The 24,925-nt window shown below is 44.9% G+C and overlaps 3 protein-coding genes across 3 annotated transcripts; all 3 read left to right on the plus strand.

Annotated features, from left to right (window-relative positions):
* Positions 1 to 2,708: 2,708 nt before the first annotated feature.
* LOC103893711 (polymeric immunoglobulin receptor) lies at positions 2,709 to 8,554 on the plus strand. The gene is made up of 8 exons (XM_009272934.2): positions 2,709 to 2,751; positions 3,243 to 3,593; positions 3,953 to 4,270; positions 4,968 to 5,297; positions 6,378 to 6,453; positions 7,302 to 7,417; positions 7,836 to 7,885; positions 8,346 to 8,554. Exons 1-8 carry the CDS (start codon positions 2,709 to 2,711, stop codon positions 8,541 to 8,543), a joined length of 1,482 nt encoding a protein of 493 aa, XP_009271209.2. The 3' UTR covers positions 8,544 to 8,554.
* A 3,534-nt stretch (positions 8,555 to 12,088) lies between these two features.
* On the plus strand, positions 12,089 to 16,293 carry LOC103893628 (triggering receptor expressed on myeloid cells 2). The gene is made up of 4 exons (XM_009272823.2): positions 12,089 to 12,165; positions 14,764 to 15,108; positions 15,421 to 15,475; positions 15,906 to 16,293. Exons 1-4 carry the CDS (start codon positions 12,123 to 12,125, stop codon positions 16,120 to 16,122), a joined length of 660 nt encoding a protein of 219 aa, XP_009271098.1. The 5' UTR covers positions 12,089 to 12,122; the 3' UTR covers positions 16,123 to 16,293.
* A 1,945-nt stretch (positions 16,294 to 18,238) lies between these two features.
* LOC103893712 lies at positions 18,239 to 24,202 on the plus strand. The gene is made up of 5 exons (XM_019470349.1): positions 18,239 to 18,384; positions 21,858 to 21,957; positions 22,719 to 22,822; positions 23,061 to 23,113; positions 23,750 to 24,202. Exons 1-5 carry the CDS (start codon positions 18,342 to 18,344, stop codon positions 24,086 to 24,088), a joined length of 639 nt encoding a protein of 212 aa, XP_019325894.1. The 5' UTR covers positions 18,239 to 18,341; the 3' UTR covers positions 24,089 to 24,202.
* The last annotated feature ends 723 nt before the right edge of the window (positions 24,203 to 24,925 follow it).

Below are 24,925 nucleotides of genomic sequence, written 5' to 3' on the forward strand. Positions count from 1 at the left end.
AAATAAGTTGTTACGGGAAAGGCAGAGAGAGCAGGCGGTGTGTGAGGTACACAGGACTGAGGTCCCAGCTGAAGCCAGGGTCTGGATTTCACCTGTGAAGACTTTATCCCATAGTGGATATGTCATTCATGGAAGATATGTCATCATGGCTCTTAGCTGGGATTTATACTGTGGTTCTTATGTTCTGCAGTGGTCCAATACCACTCTGCTATGGAGCTGAAGAGTCTCTCTGTTGTATGTCCCTGTAACATCCAGAACTACAACGCTACAAGAAAAGCCTGGTGCTGAATGAAAGATAAAGATAAATGTGGTATCTTGGTCAGCACCGATTACCACCTATCAGCATATTAAAACAAGGCTCATTCTGAGAGAAGCACTATTCTTGATGACACCCAGAAGGGGACAATCACTGTCACAACACAGAAGCTGCAAGTTGAAGACTCAGGAGTGTACTGGTTGTGCACACTGTATGTGCTCTCATTTTTCCCAAATAAGTAAGATTAAGCTGTCTGTTTCCCAGAGTGAGTATTTCTTTTTAAGGAAAATGTGGCGCATTTTGCAGATTTCTGCCTCACTTTCTCTGCTTACCTTTTCAGTGTTCTGTATTACCTTCTCCCAGGTTACTGAGGAATAGCCATAGTAGGTCAGACCAAAGGTCTCCAACACTGGCTGAAGCAGATAATTAGGAAGGAGTACAAAACCAGAGAAGAACATAGAAACAGCTCTCCAGAATACTCTCCCAGCCTCCAGTGATTTTCTGGAGAGGATATTTTTGTGACAATAGCAATGGCTAAATTCTTTTTCCTCTTTAATTCATCTACTCATTCTGCTGACACATAAAAACTTTTGGTATATGAACATCCCGTGGCAGTGAACTCCACACTTGATGCATGCATGGAGAATTTCCTTTCTTCCTTGTCTCCTAACTAGTGACTTTCTTCTTATAACAGCCAGTGAATTATTGCTCCCGTTCTCTCTCCCTGCTATTCCTTATTTTACAGCCTTTTGTAGTATCACCGCTGTCATTTCCTTTCCAGGCAAAAAGTTGTTTTAGTAATTTCTTGTACATAAGGTGCCTCAGATCTTTCTCTGTCTTGGCTGTTTTTCTCTGATCACCAACTCAGCTGACAAATTCAGAGCAAAGACTCCTGATGTTTCTGTTACAACAAGCTTTGCTTTGTTTGGGGACGTGATTATATTATTCTAAAATTTCTTCAGAAGGACAGAATATTTTGGATATTTATTTTTTATTCAGCATCCCAGTTCAATTCGACCCTCCTGTAGCTAAAATGCTTGTGAATTGGATTACAATATTGTGCTTATTCTAATTGTGGGAAACTGATATAATTGGACGGTTTGTCTGGACCTTACTAACCAGTTTGACCTTTTCCAGAAACCCAAGCATATGTAGCTCGGGAGATGCAGTCTCTCTACTGAGTGCCCATACAACATGCAAGATTACACAAGGCTGCGTGGAAAGCCTGGTGCAAAAAGACAATCGGGAAAGAGTGTGCTGTCTTGGTCAGTACAGAAAAGACAAGCAGTCGGAATGAGAATAACATTCAGAAAGGAAGATGCACCATAAATTATGACACCCAGAGAGGAGTTCTCAGCATCACCATGGAGAAGCTCACAGTACAAGACACCGGGGAGTACTGGTGTGCTCTTAATGATGACTCTCACTTCTTCCAAATAAAGGAAGTTAAGCTGGCTGTTTTCGTAGGTAAGTGTCTCTTTTTTTTAAATTGGAGAAACTCCTTTCTCCTCATTTTTCTTGCAGAAGAACTCACTTCCCAGGCTTGCTGTCCCACCTGCTCCACCCATTCTCTGCTCTCTGTACTTCACAGTTCATTTTACCTACTAGGCTGCTCCTGACTCCCAGTTCCCTCACCCTATCATCTCCAGTTCTTGAATCATACTGGGGAACCAAAAGGACATGCAGAGCCAGGAAGCTGTGTTTAGCTGTCCGTTTTCACAGTGAGCCAAGAGTCAGTTGTGCCAGGAGCTGCTTTGAATGGATTATTTCAGTATTTATTTGCATTGTTTCCCCTGTACTTAAAATCACTTCAGTTGTGCCTGTGGAGACATTACTGTGTAATGTGCAAAACCCAAATGGTTCTGTTTTGGTTTCTCCAGCTGGGCACTCTGGGGGTAGGCACCCCGAGGCACCACGACAGAGCACAGGGCACAAGGGGACTGGCTGGGGTGGTGGACATCTGGGATCCCCAACAGCACAGCCTGTGGGAGGGTCCATGCAGACACAGCCCTGGATGCATCGCCACCCTGGCTTTGAGGAGACTTTCCAGCAAGGGACTGGGCAGAGGGTGTCTTGGGAGCCCAGAGAGAAGGCCTAGGCCAAGGCAAAGGTCCTGCTCCATCTCCATGGCTCGGGACAGCCAAAGGAGTGTCCCGCTGCCACTGGCGTGAGGGCAGAGTGTGACAACGGCCAGGCGAGAGCAGCAAAGGGCCTTTGCCATCAGGACAATCTGAGCTCTGTGCTCAGCCACTTCCCCAAATGCACCCTGAAATTATCTTAATATCAGTCTTGTTGCAAAACGTGGTGAAAGATTTCCGTGAGAAAGCAAGACCTCAGGCACTTCCTCCAGCAGTGTCACTGTGGTGCGGGAGGGCTCACAAGGCAAACACTTTTGAACGGGACACGTTGAGCAGCCCCCAGCAATGTCCCTTCCCCAGGCTTGAGGATGGCCATGGAGCTGAGAGTCCTCCTCCTGCTGCCACTCTGCTTCCCAGGTAAGAGAAGGGCTGGGCATGCCTCAGGCTTCCCACGCACCCAGGGGGAGTGGGACAGCCTTCCCCACATCCCGCTGCCTGTGGAGCTCCACAGTTGGGGGGAATCCAACACCGGACGGACTCCGAGCTGAGCAACTCATGGCAAGGATGGGGAGGGAAGGGGCAGCCCCAGTTCCCACCATTGCTCCGTTTAGGCTTGAAGGTCCAACACCTCTAGCGCGCGCATGTCTGTGGGTTTTAATTCAAAGATACTGGGTTTTAAATCACAGTTGCAGTCCCAGCAAAAATCTCAACACTTCCCACTGGACATCAACCTTCCCATTTCCAAGCAGGTGCATTTACCAGGGGGAATGGATCTCAGTTTTCGGAGTTCCTCCAGCCACAAGTGCCCATGCAGAAAGGTCAGAGGCAGAGTTTCCCCATGTCCGTCGGGAGGCTGTGGGCAGCCCTGCATCAGCTCCCCTCTCCCTCACCACATCTGATATTTACAGGTCTCCAAGCCAAAACACCTGCTGCCAAGGAGAGACGATTGGAAGGAAGCACTCTGTATATCCAGTGTCCTTACACAGCACAGACTAACTCCCAGCAGCAGAAAGCCTGGTGCCACATGAGAGAGAACAGATGGAAGCCCTTAGTGGAGACGACCGAGCCATCACAATACCCATACGGAACCAATGCCACAAACGGGAAAGTTACAATAGAGGACAACCCCACGCATAGGACCGTGTCAATCACCATGACTAACCTCCAGGTAGAGGACTCAGGCACATACTGCTGTGCTTCCCATTCCTACGGTAACAGGTATCTTCCACTAAAGACTATCTCACTGAATGTTTTCAAGGGTGAGTACCTTTTTCCCCACACAAACACAAGTCTTGTCAGAAAGCAACATCATTCCTTCCCCTGCTCCGTGCCCCCTCTCCCACACAGCTGAGCAGCTGCCCCCAACCCCCCACCCTCCCCAGCCTCGCTCCCCACCTTCCCTACTCACACAAGCACGGTGTGAAGGAGCCCCACAGACCCAGCTGGCCCTGCGGCTCCCTCTTGTCCTGCCCTACCTCACCCCTGCCCTGAATGACAGGCCATCTGTGAGGGAGTTGCCCCAGGGCAGAGTTTGGCCCAGGTGCCCAGCTCAGGCCGGGGGGCGGATGCCCGTGTGCTCACCGCTCACGGGTCAGTGACCACATGTGCTGTTTCGCAGAGTTGCACAAGCTGGAGTTGGACAGTCTCTCTGTGCAGTGCCCGTACAGCACCCTGGGATACAGCACGGGGACAAAAGCCTGGTGTCGAGAAGGTCAGACGGGGTATAAACTCGTGGTGAGCACAGATTACAGTTCAACATGGCATAACAGCAAAGCTATGGCACACAGAACATTGATCCAGGATGACACCCAGCAGAGGACTGTCACCATCACCATGCAGAAGCTGCAGGTTCAGGACACCGGCACGTACTTTTGTGTACTCTACAGAAGCTCTCGTCTCACCCCGATAATGGAAGTCAGGCTCTCTGTATCCAAGAGTGAGTACCTACTGGCAGCCAAGTGTGCCTGTTGGCAGATTTCTGCCCCACTTCCCCTGCTTGTTCTCCCTCCTGTCCTGTGCCACACCATGGAGAAGCCCAGCGCTGCCGCCGCACAGCTGACACCCATCTCTCCCTGCCTGCCTGTCTCTCTGGTGGATACACTGGCGGCTGCCCCTTGGGCCTGTGGAGCCAAAGCTCAGGCCTGACCCTTCACACTCTGTCTGCTCCCAGCAGAGACTCGTGGGAGGTTCCCATGAGCTCCCACAAATGGGGCCGCTCTTCGCAACTGCTTCCCATAGGGCTGATCCAGGGTCTCCAGGAGCAGCTTCCCCAGCTCAGCACTTGGCTGAGCCCATGCTGGGCGCTGCTGGAGACCTCCCCCACTGCCAAGCATTGCTCTTGCTATGGCCCCGCAACTGCCAACCCTCCCTGGTCCTTGCCTCCCAGACCCTACGAGCTGAGCGCCTGTGAGCATGTAGTCCCTGGGGGAACCAGAGGAAGAGGACAGGACCCCATCCAATTTGTGGCTCACCTCTGCACAAGTAATCTGGCTTCAGTCCCCATCTGCTCCTCATGTCTGGAGGTAGAAGGACATCCAGGGAGCATTCAGCCCACAACAAGTATTCCAGTGATGGGGAAGGGGTGCCATTGTGCCTGCTTTGGGATCTCATCAAACATGCCGGCTGTTTTCCAGGGACCCAAGAACACACAGCCAAGGAGTCAGGCAATGTCTCTGTCCGATGTCCATACAGTGCCCCAGACTATGGGACTGTGAGCAAAGCCTGGTGCAAAGAGGGAGATAGGAAAGCATGTACCATACTGGTCAACACAAATTTGGAGCCCTCAGGGTACCTCAGGACACCCCAGCAAGGCAGAGTCACGATCCAGGATGACACCCAGCAGGGGATTGTCACCATCACCATGGAGGAGCTGCAGGCACAGGACTCCGGCGTGTACTGGTGTGCACTTTATGAACACGATCATCTTTTCCGAATGGTGGAGGTTACGCTCAGTATTTCTGAGGGTTAGTACTGACCTCTAGGGAAACGTGGTTAGTTGTATATTCCAGACTCACTTTCCTACTCTCTCCCTCTAGTCTCTGCACTACCCAGCTTACACCACCTCCCACGTTACATCTGCTTGTGTTTGCCTGCCCAAACCCTACATCATTGCACCTTCTCACACCAACCGTGCTATGGAATAGCAGCAGGGATCAGAACTGAACCACATGCATGGGCTGTATTGCTTCTCTTTCACCTGAGAGCAGCTTCAGTCATTTTCACTGAGGTGTTTCTGTCACTCATTCTCATGATAGCAGTTCTGTCCCTTTGTAGCAACTCATCCCTTGGCTTTCAAAGACTATTAAGACTTTCACATTTGGTTGCCAAGGGGACAACCTTTAGACCCATATTTTAAAGATCTGTGACTTCTAGGTTTTCTTCCAGCATGATGTTTTAACACTAAGTGGTAAACACTTAGGCACCTGATTGTGGCAGACCGGCACCATGCTGCAGCCTGTCTGTCTAGAATTTGGCAGAGCAGCACTGAAGGGATATGGCAATCCAGAAGATGAGAGGGGATGGCATAATTCTCTAGGTGGAAATCCTAACGCATGGGACTGAATACAGTCTCTAAGCCAGCAGGCTCCTGCACACACAACCTCCCCTGGGGCACAGAAACAGTCCTGGAAGCAATTCTTACAGCCGAGTCCTTCACAGACAATGCTCTTTACTTAGTTTTTGCAAGCCTCTGTCTGCTTAAGCACAGAGTCGTTAAGTACTTCATTGCTACCTGAAGATCTTTGCCATAGAGCATATCTGCTTGCACTTACAGCACTTCCTTCTGCCATGCGTTGGGGTGGGTACACACAGAGCGGGGCTCCTGCTGAGCTCCTTGCCCCTCCCTCCCACGTTTTGATCCTTAAGTAGCTTTGCCTGCTGCCAGAAAATCTTGATGATACAGGTTACAGCCTGGGCAGCTTGTCTGTGTTGGGTGTCACAGCGGGAGTGGATTTATATCCATGTAGCAATGGCAGGAAAGTTTAGCTGGTAAATGCAAAGCAGCCCAGTAGTGATTATTCTTCTCTTCATGTTTGTGATTGCAGTATTGGCTGGAACAACTTTGTCAGGTACTGCAGGCACAAATCAAACAATCCCTTCTGGCAACACCCCAGCACCGAGGTAAGGCCTAGAGAAAGTCTCTGAGCTTGAACACAGACAAGAGTTATTAATGTCTTATCCACAATATGCCTGTTTTCCTGGGGTAGGCAGTCTCTGGGCATTCTGAAGACTCCTGCTTACAGAGGAATTAGATACTAATAATTAGATACTTGCTAAGGACAGGCGTCCTCGGCAAAGATGGCCTCTCCTCTTTCAGCTCCTGCCCAGAGTGTAATTACAAAGGAGGAAGCAGATTGATCAAGTCACAGCTTTCTGCATTGTAGATGCCCATCTACTTTTTAATCCTTATCTCTTTGGGCTGTGCTCTTTGCAGCAACAGAATCCCCCAGATTCTGCCCCTAAGCCTTTCTGTCTCGACTTCACTCACTCCTGTCCATGAATATTTAACAATGATATAGACCTTGGCTGCTATTTTATCCTTCTATTTACCAGGCTGTTAAATGTAAAGGATTTTCTTCCCCTTGGACATCTGCTGTCATCAACACTACAGCAGTACAACACTAAGAGTACAATCATACATCAGCTCCAGTGTGCCAGGTGCAGCAAAACACAGGAGGAAAAGGCAGAACCTGCTCCAGAGAGCCTGGAATTGTGCTCTGAACTTTGAACAGGGGCTTGTTTTTAAAGCCCGGAGAGTAGTTTAGGAAAAGCTCAGAAGGCACAGCCAGGTAGAAAAATCAAGATAGCATTGCTGCAGGAGAACCAGAGCCTCCTTCCAAGTGCATAAAAGCTAGTGCATAAAAGCTATTCCTGTCCCTTTTTTTGGTCACTGTTTGGTAATGGGCTGCACCAGCATCATGCTGTGCTACCATCTAACACTGATAACTCCTTCGCTCTCCTGACTTCAGCTCAAATGTAAACACCTTCATCCTACTCGCTGGGATCCTGAGCATCCTGTTCATCCTGGCACTTATCAGCACGATAACACTGTGTGTCAGGCGGTGCAAGCAGCTGAAGAAAAGAGGTATGTGGAGACTGGTGATGCCTCGTGTTCTAGTCTGTAGTAAACTGGGTCTTCTCTGGCCATCACTTTTCCACTCCAGGCAAGCTTATTCCCAACTCTCAGTGCCCTGGAGAAGATAAGGCAGGTACAGCCTGGGAAGCCTCAAGGCAGGCTCCTTGCTGTGATCTCCTCTCACAATAAGTCAAACCCATGTTCCTCCAGACTCTGCACAGGACACCTCCTAACATGTTAGAGGAGAAATAAAGTGAGAGCAATGTGTTGACCAGATTCAGGGTAGATGGGTCCCACTGGCACACCCATTGCTTCCATCACTGGGCAATCCCACAGCCTTCCCCAAAACTCCTGAAGCATAGGCAATGCCCAGGCATTTCATGGACTTCTCTACTTCTAAAACCTCTGATTTTGACTCATTCCAAAGGTACCAGACAAGCAGAGAACATCTATGACAAACCAGAGGACATAGCACAGGTAAGGAAAACAATAGATTTCCCATATGGTACCTGAATCCTTTACCAATAGTCTGTGAGGAGCTGGCCGACCCACCTGATGAGGACCTTGGTGCTTATTTTTGGTTGTGAGCAGGAGGGGAAATGGTATTTAATGTCACCAGAGAGAGGAATGTTCCCAGGTGGAGAGAGAGGGGGTTATTAATGTAAGGAAACTCCATCAGGAAAAAAACACAGTGGAGCAAATTCTAGTAATCTCTGAGAAATTACTCAAAGACTAGAAACCAAGGTTAGATGATGAGGTTTTAACCTCTATCAAGGAGAGGTGATGAAGGAAAGAGTTTTCTGTTCTTCCACCTCTATCATGACCGAAGGTAAGGTTTTACATGGCTTCTCCTTTCCTCCTGGAGAATCTTGTTTTGATAACAGCTGTGGCCTGGCACTGAATCATGCTAACAAGTGTTTTCCCTTTCTTTTCATAGCTTGACAGCACTGAAAGAATGGAAGGTCCCAAGGATGACAGCAAAGACCTAAAATATGTTACCCTGAACTTTAAATCCCGACTCAGCCCTGAGGATCCTCTTTACTGCAATGTTGAACCAAGTCAGACTCACAGGAAACCCAAAGATGAAAATGTGGAATATGCTATCATTGCACTCAAGCAGTTAACCGATGAATGACAAAGGATGAAGCACAGAATCCCAAAACAATCCAGAAATGGGAGAAAAGAACTGGAATACAAAGTGGGACTGGGGAGTAGAAGGTGTGTGGATGGACACTGGGGAAAGATCTAAGTTTTTGCTGCCACGTGTACGTTGCCTATGCATTTTAAGACCTCCCTCCTATTAGAGGCCAGTAGAGAATTTTGCCACAAGTGTGCAGATTCTCTAGGGTCAGACAGAGGTGCTGGGTAATTCTCAGGATCCCTTGCACATCTGCTTTCTTCAATTCCATTAAAATGCAGACTCTTTTGGAGAGGCAGGTGTGGAGGACTGACCTTCTGAAAAAGAGCAATCTTCGTCTGGACATGGATGGGTTTGGTATTTCAACTATGTTCACTGGTGGAAACTCTATCCCACTCCTAAGGGTTCAGCTACTATGGCCAAGCAAACTCATTCCAGTGCTGTAGGGATAAAGTTCTAACCTTGCTGTGACCAGGTTCATTTGCCATGTAATGGGTGGGGGATATGAGCACTGGATCACAGGAATAAGCAGAACCAGCATCTACCTGAAGGCAAATAGCTTGAGGGTGTATTGCAACACGATGATATGCTGCATTACAAACTTTGCAAACTGAGGATTGTGCTGTATGAATCTGAGCACCAGAAGGTCTTGTAGCTACAAAACAACAATGGTGCATATAAGTAATATGTACATTTTTTGAGACTTAATGCAAATTCCCCTATAACCTAAATTTATCAGTCTGCTTAGGTAAGAAGTAAGATGGTAAGAGGCTTTCAAACTAAAGCTAAATGTTTAGCTTTAGATCAAGAAATAGAGTGTGCACGCTGGAGTTTGGGGGTAGGAGGGAATGAAGGTGATGTCACTTCTGAGTGCACGTACAAGTGTCTCTTCGTGGAGTGCAGAGGGTTGTGGGATGGATTCAGTGCGGCTGCTGTTGCTTACACTAGCAAGAGCCTCCAACACTGTACCCTCTAGACAACTCAATTATTTCCAAGCTTGAGGGCTGAATTTGCTCTCAGGGTCATCCACAGCTACAGCATATTTATGCAGTCTTTGAGGCCTGTACATTGAAAACAGAATGAAGCAGCAGCTGAAATCTGAAGTTACAGGCATGGCTTCCCATGTGTAGCTTGTGCAGACTGACCCATCCTTTCACCACCTCCTAATCAAAGGCCCTTTGTTCAACAACTTGTGGCTGGCCTGCTGTCTTACACCCTCTCTTCCCCAAGAACACACAAACTGGCTGCTTAAACCAAGGCAGTGTGGAATCAAGACAAGCAGGGAGAACCAAAAATGAGTATTTCTGGAGAAAGGAAAGAAAGGAACAATATGTGGTATTGCACTAGAGGAGTGGACAGGGCACTGGGGTGTTTTTGAACAGAATTTGCCTTGCTGTGCTAACTGCAAGGACAAGCCCTGAGACAGACATGAGGAAGGTCTGTAGCACAGAGCAAGAAACTGGTAGGCTGTGTGAAGAAGTTGTGGGATGTATGACACAGACAACAGAGGAAGTAAGAGCTGGTCTCAACATCAGCTGATATAACAGAAGAGACACAACGGTCATTAAGAGTGGATTATTTACAGATGTAAATGTCTAAGTAAGTCAGACACACAATAGATTTATGGATCCCCAGTGCAGCTATGATGCAGGTTGGCAACTTCCAAGAGCTGCCACAGGAACACTAGACTGGCTGGGACCTCATCAAACCCTGCTATCCTGAATAATCACACCATAAACTATCAATCAAACATGTTTTTCCAATGCACTTTGTCTTTTGCCTTCATTGTTATAAGGCATTTTTGCATCTCTTCAGGAATCCCTATACAGCTAGTCTCAGATGTAGCTCTGTTCTTTTGCAGCACTGTGCTGTACTTTAAACAGCTCTTCCCAGACTATTCACCAGTGCAGCTGGTTCTTTGTAAGTTCTTTGGAAGACCAGTACAAACCAGCATGCCTGCTTCCAGCACTTCTTATTTTTTGGCTACACCACAGAAAGCAAGCTTTTGTTTCTTCTTCTGAAGTCACAGGAGACCAGAAATGCATGTGCAGTTTCACAGGAGAGCTCACCAGGGCCTTGGAAAGTGACACCATTACTTCCCTCTCTCTGCTGGAAATACTCCAGATGAAACATTTGCTGCCTTTATTTAGCAGTCATGTGGTGAGCAATATGAAATGAGTTTGTTGGGGCTCAGCTCAATTTCTCCAAAAGACCAGAAACCCTGGCACTTTATTTGGCTGCACCAAGCTCTGCAGACAGGTGGCAAATTAAAGGGGCCTGAACCACTCCCTACTCACAAGTCAGTCACATCCAATAGGCTTCTCTTGCTATGGCTGCAGCAAGGAAGCTGATCTATTTTTTGAGATTTTCAGAGTTGACATGTTTAACTTGAAATGAGAGAAAGAAAAAGAAAATGGTTCTCGAAATGGCTCATTCAGCCCAAGATTCCCCTAACTATTTGCTATTCATGCAGTCAGTTACACTGGGTCAAACGGTGGAAGAGTAATAGTAGAAAACAATTGAGTTCAAGAGAGACATTTTCAGGGAGACAGTTGCCTCTGATCAAAGAGAGTCCAGTTTTGTGCTCACTGGAGCAAGAATGAACAAAACCTGCAATCAGTAAGCCTCACAGACAATTTTTGGATACGGTAAGGTACCATTTTCTTAAACACTAATTAGAGGAAAGAAAAAGAAGGCACATTTATGAATGGATAGACCTGCAGGTTTATCTGCCTGTTAAAAAGCAAATAAGCACACCAGTGAAGAAGCCAGGGTCTATTCGTACTTGCATGGAAGATCTCCAAGTAAATAAAATCAAAAAAGACAAGACAGCAACCCATCCACAGCCTGCCAGTTTGCTGATGCTACAGGAGGCTCCCTAACTGCAGTCCTGAACTACTGCATCAGCATGGCACTGATTGGCTCCAAATCAATGCCCCCATCCCTTGATCTTATGTCCTTTCTGCTAGGTACAAAATAAAGATGTCTGTTTTGCTCATCTAAAGCACCTCACAGCTTTACCCAGCACAGTGTTCTTGTCCTTCTGTCCTCGGTTGTATGTTAAACAGGAATGCTTCATGCACAGGCTCTTCTAAACCTCCTTTCCCCTGAAAATAAACCCCAAGATTATGTCCTTACCCTCCCTTCACCCTTGTGATGCTGACTGCGCTACCTGCAGAGTCTCGATGACAGCCACCCTTTCCTTTTTGGCTTTCCAGAAACTCACCCCATGCAAAGCTCGCATGTAAAGCCCGCTCTGGTGGACAGGCACCATTGCTGAGCTGCGAGGGACTCCCAGTACCATGGTTTCAGGCCATCACATGATTTTTCTCTTTCAGGCTGTCTAGACTAAATTGTGGCTGTGAGTGGGCAATGCTGATGCCTGAATTTTCAGCCCACGAGAGAAATGCCCATCCCTGGTGAATTGCTCAATATGCAGGATGAAAAAGATGCCAAGTTCCTGTGCTCATTCCTTCCGGCAGAGCAAGGAGGGGGGAAAAGCAAGCTGCTCTTGAGCAAGAGCCCTTTTCACTTTTCTCCAGACTCCTCTCTTGTCCCCTTCTCTGCTCAACTGACATGGAGAAGCTCATGCACCTCATCTTCTTGGTCTTCTTGTCAGGTAAGAAAGCGTACATGGCCTTGGGTTTCAGTTAACAGATAGGGTAAAGGATTGGTGCAAAACTTAGTCTCTACCTGCACCTCGTATGAGATTACTGATAATGCTATGGGAAAAGACTGCACAGGTCTTGAAATACAGAAGCTCCTTCTGGATGCAAAGGCATCTTCGTTGTAGCATGCAGTTCTCAATGCAGACCAATACAGTTATTATGGATAAAGAGCCTTACTGCCTGTCTGTACACTGCACGGTCCAATGCATTGCAAGCAGAGGGAACCTGGAGCATTGCAGTGTGTTCTGCCCTCTACTCTTCCTCCCCAGTTACACTGCAAGGATGTCAGATTCCTTCCTCGGAGTTTGTTCTTTTCCCTTAATTTAACAAAGGGCCAGCGGTGATCCATGTGCTCAGCTTTTCTCACAGGGATCCTTTTGAGTCAGAACAGGAAACACGGTTGACAGAAGTCTTGTGTGCCTTCTCAGAATGAAATGTGAAATTGCAAAACCTTATTTGTTTGCATTTGTAGGGTTTCGAATGTAAATTGCAGCATGTAGAGTTCAAGAGGAGGAAAATAAAACTCAATTAAGGGGACATGTCTGAAATCTTGGGCACTGGACTATTATTTTCAGCTTGGAAAGCAATGTTCATCTGAAATGAGAAACAAGGCACAGGACCCAGCTGGTACTCCCAGCTGGCAGCCTTCTCTCTCCAGCCACACTTTGGAGATCCGATACTTGCAGCAGTGCACAGAAAGGCAACAGATTCAGGCTTTGGGAGCACAGAAACCTGTCTCAAAAATCTGAATAAATTTGGAAAAAAGTCCACTATACTTTTTTCAGTAGCACACAACAAGGGAAGAGGAACACAAATAGTAAATTATCTGTCAGCAGAATTGGTTGAAAAGGTAATGACATGAAGTTTCCACAGGGGCATCAGCAGAGATTTTTTGCAGTGCTGTTTCTATTTAAAACAAAACCAAAAAAACAAAACACTGGGGCCGTTCCAGCAACTGAAAGGGCAGAACTGGAGGTGAGGAGGGGTCCACAAGAGAAATAGGAGAGGGAGTTAAAATGTTTAGAGGGATTGCACAGGACTGGACTGGACACGCCGTGAGGTAGGCCTTGACTGGAACAACTGAGTGGAGCAACGTATCAGAATAAAGACTTGTAGGTGTTGCATACTTGGAGGGCACAGATCCATTTTTATGCCTTCTTGTAGTCAAGCCTGAAAGACCTTCAGGTATTTTTAGTTTACAATTCACTCAGAATGGTTGAAATTATTTTAAGAAGTGTTATTAAAAGGCTCAGCCAGCACAATGTCCTCACAAGAGCCTATTTTTTAATTTACTTCTGTTAAGTAAATCATTACTTATGGTTTCACAGAAGGCACTAGCCTCTGAATTTTTTCACTAGAAATACGGATTTCCACAAATACCACACTGTACTCCTCTCTGAAATATTAATAGCTCACACTGTCCCTTCTGCCTTTGCCTACCATAAAGAGGAATGGAAATTAGAAATAAGGAACTAAGGCAAAAAAAAAAGGCAAGCAGCCGAAGACCAGTTGTCAACACGATTAAAATTAGTACAATATTAAAAGATAGGGTGAAAAAAATTGCTAACCCCCTGGATTTAGAAATTAGGAGTGGGATTAAGAAGTAACCTCCTAAACAGCTAGCTGGACACTGGTTTGTAGGTGTCACTTTGATTCTAGCATTTGCCAGGGCTGTGTTGCTTCTCTCTGGCTGTATAAAGAGCCTTAAAATGGGGATAAACTTCATGGGCATTTACTGCAAAGGACCTCTTCCGCAGCAGCGGGTACTCCAGAGCCAAATCTGCATCTATGAACGTATGTGGAAGGGCCAAGCTCAAGGCCAAAACCTGAAGCAAGCTGCCTTGCTGCAGCTGTATGCAAGTAAGCAGGTTGGATGTTGCAAAGCAGGGGTGTTGCAGCAAGACTAGTCTAACGAGAGTTACACAGAAACAATTTGTCATTATTGGGTCAAGCTATGTTTTTATGAGCTGCCTTGTAAAAAGCTTTTAAAAATCAAGACAGCTTGCCTGATGCCAACTCAATCTACCTGAATGCCCAGCTTCATGCTCCTCAGGACCAGAGGAAAATGCAAGTTTATATTTAATCCCCTAATCATGCTGACAAACTGCTTCCCCTTACTGGGCAGGAGCCCAATGATTACAGAAAGTGTGATGTGGTTGAGCTCCAGACTGCAATCCAGAGCTGTCACCACAGGGCCAGAATGGAAGGCAAGGACCAAAATTTCCTGAGCTTCAGAAAATCTGCAAATATTAATGAAGCTGATACCTCCTCCCTCCCTCAGTCCCCCCCCAAAGAATAGCTGCCTGGCCAAGAGCCAAATAACACACCAGTCAGAGGGATCACTACAGATGTATTTCAAGAAAGTCTGAACCAAGACTCTGAATCTGAGCACACTGTATCTTTCATGGGGGAAGCAGACAAGTGACAGCCCTACAGTTGACAGCAGCCGTCACTAGAGTTGTAAGAGGAAAATGACATTTAGCATAAACATAGTGGTAAGGGATAGATATGAAAGAGGCTTGGCTCACTGCTTCCTCCTACTCTCCTAGCATCCTGTGCTGCAGAGAATGTCACTGTGGTGTATGGAATGGAGGGGGGCACCATTTCTGTCAACTGCACTTATAACCCCTGGCAGCAGCGGTGGAGAGAAAAGAGCTGGTGCAAGCAGATCGATGAGACCAAGTGCCAACATGTGGTGAGCGCCCGACGCTTCTGGCTGCCATTCCTAAAGAACAGGAATGGCACCATCTCCATCAGTGACAATGTCCGTGAGGGGGTCCTGACGGTGACCATGAAGCGACTCAAGAAGCAGGATGCTGGATTGTACCAGTGCAAAACTGACTACCTGGGGGAAACAAAGAGCTTAGGGAAGGTGCAAGTGGAAGTGCTGACAGGTACGTCCTGGGGCTCCGAGTTTCATGAGTTCCTGAGTTGCTACTTAAATTTCACGTGTGTCTGCAGATGCCAAGGCCTCACTTTAGTAAACATCTACTTTTGTCTTACTCTAAGGAGGTACATGACCTCACTGTTACAGGACTTCTAACACGTCATCCCCTTATTGCTGCCCAGATTAACGTCCTAGCACAGGGCCCAGTGCCCAATCTCACCTTGGTTATCTATGCCTAGCTGGGCCACTGGTGTTGGTGTCACCAATGAATATCACCCAGAAACATCTGCAGGCTAAACTGTTCTGTTTCTATCATCAGCTGTCCTGGAGACCCAAATGCCAGAGGAGCCTAGTGCTGTGCAGAGCATCTCCAGGTAAGCCATAAAACTCCTCATGCTGTGATCTCTAGTCTTCCTCAGACTAAAGCAGATCAGCATCAGCAACCCCATTTGAACCTGAGAGGCATACCACCACAGGCATATTCTCTACCTCTTCCTAATCCATGACAATTCTCAGAGCTGCTGTGTGGTTTCTAAACAGCAGCTTTATCTTAATCCAGAAAATGCAGTGCTTCAGTGCCAAGCAAAACAACTCCTGCAGATCATAATTTATCCGTATGCGAGATCTTGCAGTTAAAACCTATTATAGTTGTTCTAACCTCCCAGGCTCTGTTTTGCACAGGCAGGGATTGTCTGTTGCAGGAGATGTTACCATCTTCACATTGTATACTACAAGAGTTTCTTTAGAGGTTGAACCATCCCCTTCATGGCTAAGCTTTATTGTTGTATTTATGGTTCCCCATAGCATCCCTCCTGAAGCTGATTTCACTGTCTTCTATTTCATTGCTGGATTCCTGGTTACTAAGTTCATGGTGGCTGTGCTGATCTTTATAATTGGCAACAGTAGGAAGAACCGAGAACCAGAGCAGGAGAACCCAAACTTGAATGAGCAGCAGGTCCTCCCTTTCACTGGTGACCTTGCACATGATGGAATCAGCCCCTCCTGGGAGAGCACTGCTTAGACCTAAACCAAAGGGAATCCCCAGGGAAATGAACATCAAGCATTTGCAGGCAAAGCTTTGCCACCTGCCGTAAGAAAAGGATTGCCTCCTAAACACAGGTATTGAACCTATCACGCTAGGGAGGGAATGTCACCATCTACCACCCCTTCTCATTGGTGCTGACCAACTTTTTCCAACACAACTGAACTGAAAAGATGCTGCCAGTAACACCTGAACCTAATGGAAGAGGATGGGATCGAGGGCCAGGGGGAAAGGAGGAATATGAATTCTTTCTGTCAAGAGATCCAGCACAGACTTACCTATGTGCAGAGATGCTTCCCCAAGCATGGTAAAGGTGAGAGAGCTCTGCTCAGTTTTCCCCCCAGCTCATTGCTAGGCCAGAAAAAACTTTGCTGCTCTGTACAGCTACTGGCAAATGCTTTGTTATAAATGAAACTACTGATACACCAGCGAACATAAATAGAAGTTCAGGTAACACATCTCAACGACCATGTGTTGAGCAACTCACAGACACATCCACATAATGTAAAAATGGAAAGACATGGTTCTGTCTCAAATCTCCAAGAAACTTCTCCTGATGCATTGAAGATCAGTGTTAAAGAACTAATAGCTTTTTTCAAGGTGTCCTACATGTCTCTACAAAATGCTCGAATACTTCCCCCAAAAGTATGAAATATAACCAGAACTAGATGGTTTGTATTGAAAGCTAATATTATTATTTGTCTAGAAATCAGCTTTTTAACTGAGATTCCATGCTTTAAAGACTGAAGCTTTTGACACACTTTTGGTAATGCAATGCTCTGCTATCATCTCCAGTCACTGCCAGTAGCTGCACCACACCACCAGGCAGAGTTATTCCAGATATTCACCCCCAGTATCATTCCACCAGGGTCTGAACTGAGACCCATCAACTTCATGTCATCTCGGAGCAGTGCCAGGTGAGAGAGTCTGTCTTTCCAAGGTGATGAAGACTAGCTCCCAAAAATTGCCTTGGACAGTGTGGATCCTTGGTGAACAGTCACTATGGAAAGGCGTAAGGAACTACAGAACATAACAGAAAGGGATGTGAAGACTATATGCAGCTCTGAGCCTGCTTCCTCATTTCTCAAATGATTTTGTGAACCAAGAATGAACTGTCTCTCTGTATTTCTTCCTGTATTTTTTCTACCCTCTCAAGGGGATGTTACCAACATGTGATCATTGTTCATCGCTCCCCAAAGTGAAGCTGCATTTAGCTCTCCCAGGAAGACCCCAAACCTAAGGGCATTCACACTTCTTTTCCCTGCACTGCCTGAAAAGCTTAATAAAATCAAACTGATTATCTGACTTGGTGTGGATTCATGATAAAGAGCTGCAGTACACCAGATCACAATACATCACCCAGAGAAGAGGTAACACTTAGAACATGCTGGTGTGTTTATAATGTATGGAAATGCTCTAAGCCAGCTGGGCAATCCAGCCAGCTCCACTTAGCACCATGCAGAAACAGCAGCTCAGATCCCAAAACCAGATCAGGCTATGTACGGTTGTGCTCTGTCTAAACTGATTTCCTCTATTTCCAGAGGGTAAATTAGCCCATACACAGTTGCACACCACTGCAGCTGCACTAACACAAACCTAGCTTCAGTATTCCTGGATGGTACTGTGGTGCCCAGCTAGACGTGCTATAAAACAAGGGAATCACAGCTCTAACCAGGAGATCTAGGTCCTAGTTCCAGCTCCAACCTGTTGAGAGACCTCAGGCAGGGCCATCCACTGCCTCTGTGATGGCACAGTGATGATTCTCCACCAGTACACAAGGGTTTTGGGAACGAGAGATATAAAACTTGCATGTAAGTGCAAAGCAACAGTAAGGATTAACACCTCCAACTGAAAGCTGCTCTGTAATATATCAAGGTAGCACTACAGACCGAAAATGCCTATTTCTTTTCCAGCCCACACAGCCTGATTGCTAAATATGGCTATCTAGACAACAAGATATTTAAAGTGAAAAAACAGCCAGTACACATTATGCAGCCTTCCCACCCAAGAAGTAATATTAAGATTGTGGTTAAAAGATATTCTCAGCAATTCCAAACTGGCATCATCATTCTAGGCAGCAGACGACTGCAAGTGACAGAGCAAGTTAGCTTCCTCTGCAACAGAGAATTTCTCAGCGATAAAGAAGCTCTGGGATACATTTTTTTTCGTCTATGCCCTAAAATACTTTCTGCTTCAGGATGGGGGGTTTTCCAGCCTTGCTGTTCTTGCTGACACTACCAGGTAAGGCTCAGAGACTCTTCATTTCTCCTAGGAACAGGATGCTCTCTGTGCTGTTGCATGCATTGCACACTGTTACTTGCTTGAGCACTTTTTATTCAGGCCATCTATAGCCAGGCACAGAATGAGATTCACGGAAGTCAATGAGGGGAGGAAATGTTCAGCCTGAAATTTGCTTATTTTAATTACACAAGCTTTTGGGTTCTCATTTTTGTCTATAGTAGTTCTGTATTTTGTCCAGAAACTGAACTTCATGGTGGGACATTTGGCAATCTTTGCCCATCTGAGACCTTTCTCTCCCACTATTGCAAAGTTCTCAGTCTGAAATCATCTAGCATGTGGGGAGGAAAATCTGTGTTTGTTGCTCTCTCCCAGATCAGGTATTGTGAGCAGTGTCATAGACAGGCTAGCTGCTGTTTGCTTGCTTACTGCAAATAAATACTGAGTCCACAGAGAGGAACAATAGGAATAACAATGGAAAAAGGGTAGTGGCTCTAAGGCTAAGCACAGATGTTTATTTAGGCAAACCTGCAGAGTTAAATTACTCTTCTCAGAGGCCCAGCGTGAGGGACCCAGTGGATATAATGTAAGAAAAAACTGCCATACTAAGCTGTAACTAGTTGTAGCGTTATTTTCTTCTTTCTTTGGAAGGATCATGCATGGCAGGAGAGGACATGCAAGTGTTTCTGCATACAGAGGGAGAGTCCTTCAGAGCTAACTGCTCATATGACATGCACAAGAATTCACATGAGAAGAAATTTTGGTGCAAGGAGCTGTCAGAAAAATCTTGTCTAGTCTTAGCCTTGAATTCCCCTTTAAAAGAAAGGATTAACCTTAACCATGCACTGCATCGTTCAGTTGACCTGATAGACTTAGGACGTGGCTGGTTTTCTGTGATCATGACAGCACTTCGAAGAGAGAATTCTGGCACATATCAGTGTGGGGTGCGGGGTGATCTGAAGAATATTCTGCTGCAAAGAATACAGATGGTGGTTTCACTTGAGGGTGAGCTATGAGGTCAACAGTGCACCGTGGGAGACAGCCAAAATAAATCAAGAATGATATGTCATCTCCATTTTTGTTTCACAGCAAAACATGGTGTATCTAGACGCAGAGATCCCATTAGAGGTTATCAAGGACAGGGTAAAACCCTATTATATAGCTCAATATAGAACCACAATATGTACCTATATGTATCTAGAGGCAGAATTGGCCAGGAAATTATTTTTGTCATATGAAATCAAAAAGTTTCAAAGGAAAAAAAAATAAAATAATCGATATTTTATGGATTACCATCAAAAACCATGAATACAATTTTGTAGGATTGTATTAATCAAAAATAAATGGGTTTGGACAGAAATATTTCAAGTAAGTTGATGAAAACTAAAAAACAATACTTGCTTTTGCACAAAATTTTCCATTCTGTTAAAAGTGTTTTACAGTCACAGAAACCTTTCACACAGAAAAGCTTTGATAACTCACATATAAGACTCATGAGATGGAACACCACCATCTTAAACTTGAACACATGTATGACGCATAAGAAATATGCTGAGGTGGCTCCATGTCCCAGCACCTGGGGAATTTGACAGGAATAACAGCCCTGGAACCTGATACAGCCCACGTTCAGAAAGGGCAGCAGTAATCCAAATTTCCCATTTGCCACCCCAACCTCATCTCCAGTGACCACCATCCTCAGACTGGGGCTGGTTATTTCCTTGTCTTCTGCAAGTTCTCTTCGTGCTGATGTTAGCTCTGCTCCTTTGTTGGATGAGATGTATACCACCATGGGGATTGCTTTTTCCTGTCTTTTCTCCCTCTAATGAATCATCACTCTATTTTCTTTAGAACCTGTAAGGCTATTTGCAAAAAAAAGCAACTCCCTGTCCCTCCATTGCTCCTATTCTGTGATAGCCAAATCAGGAAACTTCAACATTTTATTTGGTGCAAAATGGTGTCCCGAATTAGATGTCAACCTATTATCAGAGGTAACTCTGATCAAAGTATCATTAAAGTAGGAAGGACTGAAATGATGAATGACTTCTCATGGAAAATGATTAGAGTGTGGCTGAAAAAGCTCCGACTTAATGACTCAGGAGAATATAATCTTGAGAGCCAGGGGAGAAACAAACTACTGAATAGGATCGTGCTAGAAGTTTTGGGTGAGTTAATCAAAGAATTAATGATCTTCTAAAAGTCAGCAATTTCTTACCACTTGACAAGAAAGATTACAGGTCAATGTTAAAGAGCTCTCTTCTGAGCCTGGAAATTTCCTGAGATACAGATAATTCCTGAATTTCTTTTTTTTAAACAGATTTTTGATACATACTAATGGTATAAACAAATTGCAGCCAACTGATGAGGGGAGTCTGGCTTGGCTTCATTGACTAATGAAATTTTACATTTACATCAGCAGATGAAAGACTCCAAGCAATCTGAATCTTTGCTTGAATTTCTACCTGAGTTCATCTCTTTGCCACTGCTCATTAGTAAACTTCTGTATTTATTTTAACACTTTACTTCCTTTTCTGCTTTTAGCCAGCACGGGAGGCAGAAAAACAGAAGATACTTAGTGGAAGCTATTCTTTGATTTTTCTGATGTGACTGAAAAATGTGTATGGGAATCATATGACGCATCTTTTTTCTAAGATGCTTCCTTTCTAACAGCATTCAAGTGCCCAAATAAGCAATTCAGTTTTCATATCGTTCTCTAAAACAGCATAACTTTTCATGGCTGACGTATACCTTCTACAAAACTTGTCTCCTGCAGGAGCTGTCCTTTCCCTTTGAACTGTCACAGGACCCAAACTTGTAAGGAAAGCAGAAACCATATCTCATTTGTCCCTCTGCACATGATATAATCATTGAATAAGTAGGTTTTCCAAGGTGTCATGCAATCAAGTATCAAGTATTTTGCAAGAATGAAAAAACACCAGAGGACCACAACCCAAAGGGAAGAAAACTGGAATCACAGTATGTCTGTTCTTGTCCTACTAGCTACTTACTACTGGCTCTCTGGCTGGGCCTACACTTGATGTTTTCATTTAGATACACTGATAACGGGTACTATCCAACAACCTAAACAAAACTCCCAGCTATTTCCTAAGGAACTGATTGATCCCATTCCAGTGATTCAGCTGCATTAATAAATCTTCTTTTACTGGTAAATAGCACAGGATGAATATTCTTGTTCAACTTCACAATTTCATAGCTAACAAGCAAGCAGTAACTCCGGACCATTCTACAAACCTGCAGAGCAGGACTTTTTAGCATAAGAAAGTCAAAAGGGATGGATTGATGTGGGAAAATCACCTACTCTTGTTTTTTTTCCAAGGGTTCACAATTTCATAACTAACAAGCAAGCAGTAACTCTGGACCATTCTACAAACCTGCAGAGCAGGATTTTTTAGCATAAGAAAAAGTCACCAGGGATGGATTGATGTGGGAAAATCACCTACTCTTGTTTTTTTTCCAAGGGGAAAATTGGAATCGGGATGCAGATTTAGACACCATTTCATTTCCCACTAAGAAGGGGGATGTTGCCAACCCCACAGATGACAGCAATAAGGATCAGAGGTAAAAAACAAAGACTCCCAGACTCTAAGTATAGCATTCTGGATGCACTGCAGGATTTGAGGAGTGGTGTGACAAACAACTGAAGCATGTGCATGCACACACATACACACAAACAGGCTTCCCCTTCTCCCCTATAGAGTTTGGTCCAACCTTCCCAAGTCCCCTGAAAAGCTGTAGAATGTTTCTATCAGTTTCAGGAGCACTAAGTGAGGCCTCTACTGAAGATGCTCAGTTTGACTGTATTCATCCTTTCTACCCAGTAAAAAAGGGACAACTATATGTCCCATGCAACGCTACAATGACTCTGCCTTTTGTACAAGCAGACCAGCCTAAGATGAATCCCAGTTAAACAACATAGCATGTCAGACAAGAGTTATTACCAGGCCTGATCAAAGGTGACCCTATTAATGATCCTCATCAAAGACAGACCATAAGAAGGGCTACTGCATCCTGATGAGGGATGCCTTTGAACTCTGGTAGCACTACAAATGACTGCAGGAAGAGAATTCAAGCTCCTGAGTATTCCCCAGGCTTGCCAAGTGCCAAAGAAAATACAGCTGGGATGGATCCTCTGTGGCTGTAGATCAGTACTGACCTCATGGAACCACGCTTGTTTAGAAACAACAGGGGTAGTATTTGCATGCTGAATTTTTATCCTGGAACCATAATCCATTTTCAAACACACAAAATCCCCTCCCAAATTAACCTAGTCACCTCTGGTGCTGTAAATAGTAATGGAGATATCATGCTTTTCCCTGCAGGACCCTCTATGCTCTCATGGTGCTGAGTTCCTTCCTGCCTACAACTGCTCTGATTGCTACTGTTATACTCCTCGTCACCACTTATATCAGAAGGAAAAAGGCAGGTAAAGCTCCCTAATCCTCTTGTCTAGTTTTCCTGCCCCTACAGCTTGTCATCCCACCACCCTGAATGTAAGGAAGGTCTGTTCATAGCAATCATTGCTCAGGGAGGCAATGAGACTGAGCTGAGAGTGAAATGCAAGATCTGAGTTAAATCACAGGGAAGGGATAGTGGGGGTAGTGATTTTTAAAATGAAAAGGTAAAGGTTTTACACTCAAAGGAGATTCTGTCCTTCATGGCAGGAAAAGAGAGGGACTTTGGCAGACATCCTTCTTTCAGCCAAGCAGCACTGCAGGTAAGACATCATCAGAAATCCCACATTCCTGGTGCTTTGTTTGATCTCTGTCATGCAGAGACACTGGCTCTCTGTTCACCACTCACGGGGAGCTATAAAGCAGTACCATGCATCCTACAGTGGATGGAGCATCCACTCAAGCTAGCACACTAAAGCTAGCTGTCTATATTTGTTGATTGTCTGATATCTTGTTGCAAAGCAGACACAACCTAACTCGGTTATTTGAGTAAGTCATAGCCCTTCTGCATATTTTTGTTTATAGTACTCAGAAAAATAAATGTAGTAACAAATATATAATTTTGATAATTAACTGGCCTTGAATCTTCAGTAACATCACCAAAGGTTCTCATCAAAGGAAAACTTTACTAGTTGCAATCGCCCTAAATATTTAGTGTGTCAACTGTTGCTGCACCTTTCTACCTAGTCCCTTAAATCTGAGGAAGTAAATTTTTGTGTAAGAGAAGTTTTCTAAACTGCTCAGAGCACACATTCCCTTTTCCCATGCAAACCCTCCCCTCTCCCCCAGCTTCATGATACAAGGAGAAAATATTTGTGGTTGTAGATGAACCAAGACTAATATTCAGAAGCAAAAATGCTGAATTTCTTTTTAACTTCTCATTCTTTGTGGTTTCTCAGAAGGACAGAAGAAACAAAGCAATTAGAATGCCAGATGGGGAACTGAATTATAGTACAATATATGCTGTCATAAGGCACCAACCTCAGACAAAGCCTGAAGATGTTATATACGTCAACATACAGCCTTCACCAGAAGTTTTATTCCACGCTCAAGAACCACCAGACAATTCAGTTTCCTCAGGGTCTGTGGAATATGGTACTGTTATCTTCAGAGCCGCAACTCCACATTCTGGAACTGAAAAGAGAAAAAAACCAGGTCCACCTAAACAAAGCAGCACAAAGCCTTGGGCTTATTCACAGAATTTTGCTGAACTGCACTTAGAAACAATCCATTTATAACCAGTTGCTGAAGCTGGATACATATGGGGTGCGAGGCAGAAAGCAACTGAAAGGATGAGGCACATGGATGCACAAACCTTCCCTGAAAAACTAACTGCACTTTTCTAATAGTACAGCATCACAATTCAGCTATTGGTAAGCAAATCTAGTGGAAGGCTATGGTATATTTGCTTTTTCCAAATTGCTCTTTTTTTAAACAACAGGCAACTATAAACCCAAATACAGGAAACTGGTTCTCTCTGGTAGCAACTGATACAGTGCCACAGTCAACAAAGGGCTGTGAGATACGGGAACACGATGCTCTTTTTTAGACTTTCAACTTCAACAGCTCACTTAAATATTCGTATATAAAATGTTAATTATTGCCCGCGCTGATAAGATCCAGGTCAGCAAAGTGGTAAAGAATCTGCTTTATTTTAAAACATATGAGTTGTTTCACGGGCTTCAGAGAGACAAGTAATGCACTTGACATGTTTTAGTAAACAAGGGTCTTGTTGAAAAATATTTGTCTACCTTACAGTATAAAATGTCTTCAGCTTGAACACATGGGCACAGAATTTACACCCAAAGTTATTTGGTGTGTATATTGGCTATTTTTACAAAGAAATAACTTTGTATTTCCTTGCCTTTGGTGCTTGTTGTTTATTAATGCCACACCTATGCTACAGTGTAAATCTAGCTTGACTTTATTACAAATTACACACATTTTGATCAAACTACTGAATCCTGTTATCATGGCCATATGTGCAAACATCCATTAGGGATTATGGATAAATCCCAAAATTAATCTGAGATTTTCATCTTAATTCCGTGAGTTGGGCCCGAGGATGCTGAATA

This window comes from Aptenodytes forsteri, unplaced genomic scaffold, assembly GCF_000699145.1.
Source record: "Aptenodytes forsteri isolate BGI_AS27 unplaced genomic scaffold, ASM69914v1 Scaffold142, whole genome shotgun sequence".
Lineage (NCBI taxonomy): Eukaryota > Metazoa > Chordata > Aves > Sphenisciformes > Spheniscidae > Aptenodytes > Aptenodytes forsteri.